General features: G+C 27.9%; 1 protein-coding gene across 1 annotated transcript; it reads right to left on the bottom strand.

The window, feature by feature from the left end:
* Positions 1 to 4,256: 4,256 nt before the first annotated feature.
* Positions 4,257 to 6,878, bottom strand: LOC145049905 (protein FAR1-RELATED SEQUENCE 5-like). Its single transcript, XM_078998243.1, has 7 exons — positions 6,214 to 6,878; positions 5,842 to 6,100; positions 5,299 to 5,725; positions 5,156 to 5,220; positions 4,740 to 4,952; positions 4,338 to 4,629; positions 4,257 to 4,276 (listed from the first exon to the last, which is right to left on the bottom strand). The coding sequence occupies exons 1-7, from the start codon at positions 6,876 to 6,878 to the stop codon at positions 4,257 to 4,259; spliced, it is 1,941 nt and encodes a 646-aa protein (XP_078854369.1).
* Positions 6,879 to 7,111: the final 233 nt, after the last annotated feature.

Here is a 7,111-nt window from a genome sequence, read left to right as displayed (position 1 = left end):
TAATGTTCATACTCAATTTTTAATAATATTGATTATTCATAAACTAATAGCAAATATTCATATATGAATAAGAAAAATATATTTGTTCACAAGTAATGATTTACATTACTTATTCATATATGAATAAGTCATTACCTATTCATATATGAATAAGTAAAAAATAATATTACTTCTTCATATATGAATATCAATTAGTTATCATTCATGTGTAGTTGTTCTATGCTGATAACATCCAATCAGAAGCTTTGACAGTAACACGTAAACGTCCAACAATTTGTTATTGGAGTTTAGAGAAGATTAGATATCGAGAGGCATTTGAACAAGAAAAAGGTAGATTTGGACTTGGAGAAATAAATGAAGAATTTGTTGACGAACAAGATGAAGGAGATACAGATCTCGAAGACAATGATTATGATAAAGATGAAGATCATTCTGTTGAGGTAATTAGTTTGAACATGTTAATAATATATGATTACATTAAATTATTATATTAAATTCTAATCATATACTTATTTCTGTTACATAGGCATATGAATCAAAAATATCAAAAATGATTAATAGTTTTGAGAGGTTGAAGGAAAAACTGAATTCAAAGCTGAATGATGCGATGACAAAGTTCCATGAAAAGGAAAGCTTTAGAATTTTCAAGGAAAAGATGAAAAATATGATTGTTGAAGAAAAAACTGAAAGCACAACGATTTTTAATTTTCAAGTAATGAAACTGGAGTTGAAGGAATCAATTTGACACCAATAATGGGTCAAAAAACAAATGATCAAAAAGAAAATGAAGATAAAGAGGGAAATGGAGAAGAAGACAGTGATAATGATGCAAGTCAACCAGAAGTAGATTATTTACTTGATTCAAATGAAGCAGAGAATGAAGCAATAAAGAATGATGCAAATAAGAATAAAAAAGAAGGTGAAATTGGAGTAAAAGAGAAAGATGGGAAGAGGAATGAAAATGAGAATGATGAAGAGGGAAAAGATGATCATGCTGAGGAAACAAATAATCATGAAGAGACTATTCAACAAACTAAAAATGAAAATTTGTTGGATAAAGTTGTTGACAACATTGTGGACAATGTCCTTGGAATTGGAATTTCACGTTTAAATAGTCAAGAAGATGAAATCTGGAATCACCCTGAAATGAAAACTAATTTCGATAATATTGATATAGGTAAACTTTGTCTTACTTTTATTTTAAAAATATATATAAAAATATTAATACACAATAACAATTTTGTTTGTTAAATTTTGACCAGGGTCACCAATGAGTATAGGTAAAACTAATACTCTTGCAGAAAAGGAAAAATCAGAAGGTGTACATGAACAGGGAACAAAAGTTGAAAAAACAAAGGGAGATGATATAGGTAAATGAATGTCTTAAAATATATTACAATATTTATATTGATTTTTTTAATAAGATTGTTTATTCATAAGTGAATAATACACTATATAAATGAATAAAAAATAAAAAATATTCATATATGATGTATATGTTTCAGGAAAGGAAAACTCTGAAGATAGAAATGAAGGAGGAAAAGAAGCTAAGAACACGAAAGATGGAGGTGAAGAAAAACATACATAAACTGAGAAAGGAAATGCAGAAGATAAAGGTAAATAGTTGAATCACTAATAAATTAATATAATAAGTTTTATTATTCACAAATAAATAATGCAATATAAAAAAAATTAATATTTCTTATTCATAAATAATGATATGCATTACTTATTCATAAATGAATACATTACTTATTCACATATGAATTACTTAATCACAATTCTTTATCTTTTAGGAAAGAAAAATCCAGAAAATTAAAACAAGAAAGGAGAAAAAGCTGACAAGAGAAAAGGAAATAAAGGAGGTAAAAATTTGGATAAACATTTCAAAATATAAACTCAAATATTATAATTAACTTACAACTATTTATATGATAAATCTCCTAGCATGCAGATACTCATCCAAGCTTTAGTCTAGGTCTCAGTCAAGATTCAGATCAAACTTCAAGTAAAAAATCTAATGAATCTTCACCAAAAAAACCACTTACAAAGAAACAAATCAAAGACGACCATCAGAAGGTTGTTATCAGATTAGCAAAGAAAAATGTTCTTAATCCAAATCCAATATCTGTATCAATTCCTACTGAAGTAGGACCATCAAAGCATGATCTGGATCAACAAAGAGAGAAGAAGATTGCTGATGCTTTCAAATCACCTTTCAAATGCAGAATAAACAGAAACAAAACCCAAACTGACACATCAGGAGAGTATTGTCTGTGAATGGTTGTTCAACTTATAAGGCAATACATCGTAAGTAACTTTATTTTATATACAATAATCTATGACATTTTGATTATATATTTGTAGAGATGTGGTTGTCCGGACAAAATATGGTCAGATAACAGAAAGAGCAATTATGGAAAGTCTATATGCAAACACAAAGATTTTTGGAGAATTTTTAGACACTTGGTATGATTTACTTAACCACCAAGAACTAGAAAGGGATTTTGGAAATTCACCATACAGACTCTTCTTGAAAGTTGGAATTTGTGTAAGTTTATGTTCTAAACTTAATTCCTTCCTTATTCATAAATGAATACACCAATATGATGTATTCATTTATGAATATTATATTTTTTTAACAACTGAAATTCACATATGATTATACAAATATGATGTATTCTTTAACATAATTATATATATTCAACTAAAATTCACATATGATTATATTGGTTACAGACTGCTTATCTAACTTCAACATTGTCTGATGAAAGAAAGTATGAAAAATTCAAGGAGAACTTTCATGAGAGTACCAATGGGTTCAAAAAAATCTTGAACATACAAGATATTGACATGGTATGTTAATTAAAGTTGTTTTTTATGTATATTTTATCAACAAAATACTTACCATTATATACATAAAAACAAGTATTCTTTCTAGTTGTTAAAAGTGCTCACATTTTTGTGATTGTCTTCAACTTAAAGAAAGCGTCAATTGAAATTCTAGACAATAGTGCAGTTGAGGGGGATTATGAAGGAAAATACAGAGTAATATTGAAACCTTTGGTATGTACCTAATGCACAACAACATAAAATAACCAATTTATTACATATCTAACTTTTATTTTATTTAATGATCAGAAAAATTTCTTTGTGATATACTTTAAAGAAAGAAACCATCCAAGACCAAATGCAATCTCAAAAGAAAGTATCAAACCCCAACGACTTGAAATGTCATGGAGAACAGTTAAAAACAAAGTTGATTGTGGGGTCTTTGCAATGAGACATATGGAGACCTATATGGGACAACCACTCTCAAAGTGGAAACCAAGTCTTCATAAAGAAAGTGCAGTTCAGCAAACTACTTTAGAGAAGCTCAGGCAAAAATATGCACACATAATGCTAACTTCTGAAATTAACATGTTGAAGGCTAAGGTGTTGGATCTTGCTGAAAAATATCAAAAAGTTGAATTCAAAGTGCATACTAATCATGCATACAAGGCTATGCAAACAATTCAAAAAAAGGTTAAAATAATATTGATGATTGTTTGTGAAGATGAAAGAATGTTGAAGTGTGATGCTATAGAATAGTTTGTGTTAAAGATGAATGGATTTGAAGTACATGTAAGATGATTCTGCGAAACGAGTTTTAAATGGTTTGTTAAATGTTGTTGAACATCGTTTTAATATTTTGTGTATGAAGAACTTTTATTATCTTGTGTTGAATGATTATGTAATAGAAACAACTTCGCTTATTTCTGTCCGTTTTTTATATTTAAATATTTTCAAAGTTTATTTATGTTTATTCATAAATGAATACGAATATGATATATTCATTTATGATTAAATTAGGAGTAATATGTCAGCATAACAAAGTTCATATATGAATATAACAAATTTCATATATGAATATAACTAACTTATTAGTAGAAACGAGTTTGCTTATTTATGTCATTTTTTTATATTCAAATATTTTCAAACTTTATTTTTATTTATTCATAAATGAATACGAATATGATATATTCATTTATGAATAAGTTCAAATTAATATATTAGTATAACAAAGTTCAGATATTAATATAAAAAAGTTCAGATATGAATATACTTATTTATTAGTATAACAAATTTCACATATTTGTATTCATTTATGATTAATTTACAATATCAATATAACATATTTTATAGTAATTTAAAAACAAATATCAACATATCAATTTACCATATCAATATAAATGTGTATTATTCATACATGAATATTATTGTTTATCGTTTTTATCTGCATATATTCATAATGAATAAAACGAAAAACCATAAAAAAAAACTAAAAAATCCCTAACTGTCTTTTGCTGATTTAGCAGCTCCAACTCTTTCTGGACAAGTACGTAAATTGTGTGGAACTCGTTTTCCACATCCTGAACACATTCTATATTCTTTTTTAGAATTTTCATATGCTACTTCACTTGCACATGGAATTCTTCTCTTGATTCCAGAACCTTTATTGCTTTGAACTTCAGGAACATGAATATTAATCTCTTCTGGAATAGGAATAGTAACACCCAAAAGCTTGCATACAACTTCACCATATGTCTTGCGTTTCAATCCAGGAGAAATATAATCACGCTCAAATTCCTTCAACAACATTTGTTGCTTCTCAGCAAACAAAGTAAATCTCTTTTGTCATCTCTTACAATATCCAAACATGATTCAAAACTATAATATGAATCATTGACTAGCTTTACATTCTCACAATCACCTGAATCGGATTGAACATAACTAAAACGATAATTTCTTGATATCACATCCTTTCTCCATCTCTTCAAAATGTACCTTTCAGGAATTTCTTTAACACCACATCTCATCATTATTGTAAAAGCATGTCTGCATAAAACACCCATACACTTAAAATGTTCACAACTGCAATTTATTTCTTTCTCTTCAGCTTTTATTTCAACCTGATACAAAAACAAAATTTACACATTTACATTCATATAAGAATACTCATATCAACACTTATATTCATATATTCATATAATATTCATATATTCATATATGAATATTGATATTCATATATGAATATTCTCATATTCATATATGAATATTCTCATATTCATATATGAATATTATTACATTTTTCATAAAAAACTAGTAAAATTACCTTAAATTCATTTTTAAAATCACTTTTACTGTTGGTGTGCTGCACAATGTAAACTTCCCAACCATCTTCAATACCAACATATGAGTATGTACAGAAAAAACATGCTTTATATATTTCTTTTTGCACCTCAAAAAATAATGTACTTGTATAAACCTTTGATACTTGTAGTTCTATTTCTCGAGGTGTTTGCATTTTATATGATGCTTTCTTTGATGCCTTATCAAGATCTCGTTGAGTATTCTTTTGCTTTTGAATGACAATGTCGTAATTCATCATGAAACTCAAAAGTAAGTTCCCATTTTCTGAGTATGTATTAAAGAATGAATTCATACTCTCTGACCTCGATGTAGTCTTCATCAAACCACACATTGGAATATCACTAAAATATCCAGGTATCCGTGAATCACGTATTGTAAACATGTCTTTAAACCATCTTGTGTCTTCAAGATTGAATTCCTTCATAAGCAAACCCCACTTCACCTCAAAAACATCAGGTTTCATATTAATGTCCCAGACAAGCTTTGAAAACCTTTTTCTAAAGTATGTGTTAGTAAATAAATCATCTGATATCTGTACTAAAACAAAAATATTCATAAATGAATAAATAATAATAAGTAAAATAACAATCAATATTCATAAATGAATATACTAATAAGTAATATATTTGAAATATATTAAAATATTACCTTTTTTTTTAACTTTTTCATTATATGCCACATACATAATCGGTTCTTTGAATTACGAAACACATTCTCAATAGCTTGTTTTATTGCAGCATCTTGATCGGTTAAAACAAGTGTTGGTTCTTTCCCGTGAGTTTTAAGAAATGATTTAAGAAACCAAGAGTAAGACTCAATGCTTTCATTGCTTAGCAACCCAGATCCAACAATAATCGATTTTTTATGATGGTCATTAGTAGTAAACGGAACAAAAACCATTCGATACCTAACACACAAAAAAAAATGTTCATTAAAGTCAATTTTTGATGTATTAATAAGTGAATAGAAAAATATTCATATATGAATAAGCTATAAACAAAAGTAGATAAAATAACTTACTTGTTTGTTCGGAAAGTCGCATCAAATGAGATAACATCACCAAATTCAGCATAATATGCCTTCTCCGTTTCATCAGCCCAAAACATATAGTCCAAAACATCATCTTGATAATTAAACTCAAATGAGTAATTTGGATAGTGATCTTGACGGTCATTCATTGTGTTTACTATCATCTGAGCATCTTTATAACCAATAACCCTGTTGATATCTCTCCTTAAATTTTTATAGTCAACTACTTTTGGCTTCACAAACTCATACCCACCTCTCAAACTTTCCCTCAACTTATGAGCCATAGTTGGACCTATTTTTGATGTGGAAGCATGCACAATAAACTCTTTTTCTGAATATGACATTTGTCTCGCTATTTTTAAATCGCCTCTCTTCTCAAGTGGATGGTTGTGAAGTTCATCAAACTGAAAAACTTTATAATATGGAGTTCCATACACAGATTCAAATATAATCTTTGCTTGACAACCAATAGCTATTGAATTTGAATTTCGTTTCCTCCTAACACCACTTGTACCCAATGTGTCACAAGATTTCTTTTTCTGTTTACCACCACGATTACATATAATATGTTTCTTCTTTATAAACTTGTTAGCAAACCTTGACTGTGTGCTTAGTCTAACATCAAAACCACCAATTTCAGCATACTCAAAATACATTTTGATAGCCAACTTTAATGATTTGAAGATTAAACCCTTAAATGGAATAAGTTAAACAGGTACATCTGGCTTATAGACATGTTCTCCAATTATATCATCACAATATTGTGCATCATGTACTGAACTTGAACATTCACCACCTAAAATAATAATGCATGAATAAAACAATAACATATATGAATACATAAAACTCATATAAATAAAACAAAAAACATTCATATATGAATACATAA

The sequence above is a fragment of the Lactuca serriola genome, chromosome 5 (genome assembly GCF_051521515.1).
Source record: "Lactuca serriola cultivar US96UC23 chromosome 5, Lser_US96UC23_V15, whole genome shotgun sequence".
Taxonomy (NCBI): domain Eukaryota; kingdom Viridiplantae; phylum Streptophyta; class Magnoliopsida; order Asterales; family Asteraceae; genus Lactuca; species Lactuca serriola.
This window is presented reverse-complemented; position numbering and strand designations above follow the sequence as displayed.

What these genes read in the sequence shown, in the direction of transcription:
- LOC145049905 (XM_078998243.1), bottom strand. Translation starts at nt 6,878, where the DNA reads ATGTATTTTGAGTATGCTGAAATTGGTGGTTTTGATGTTAGACTAAGC. An exon ending in TGAAAAAGTTAAAAAAAAAG is followed by an intron (nt 5,726 to 5,841) that starts GTAATATTTTAA and finishes GTTTTAGTACAG; the next exon opens with ATATCAGATGATTTATTTAC. An exon ending in TGCTAAATCAGCAAAAGACA is followed by an intron (nt 4,277 to 4,337) that starts GTTAGGGATTTT and finishes GAATATATGCAG; the next exon opens with ATAAAAACGATAAACAATAA.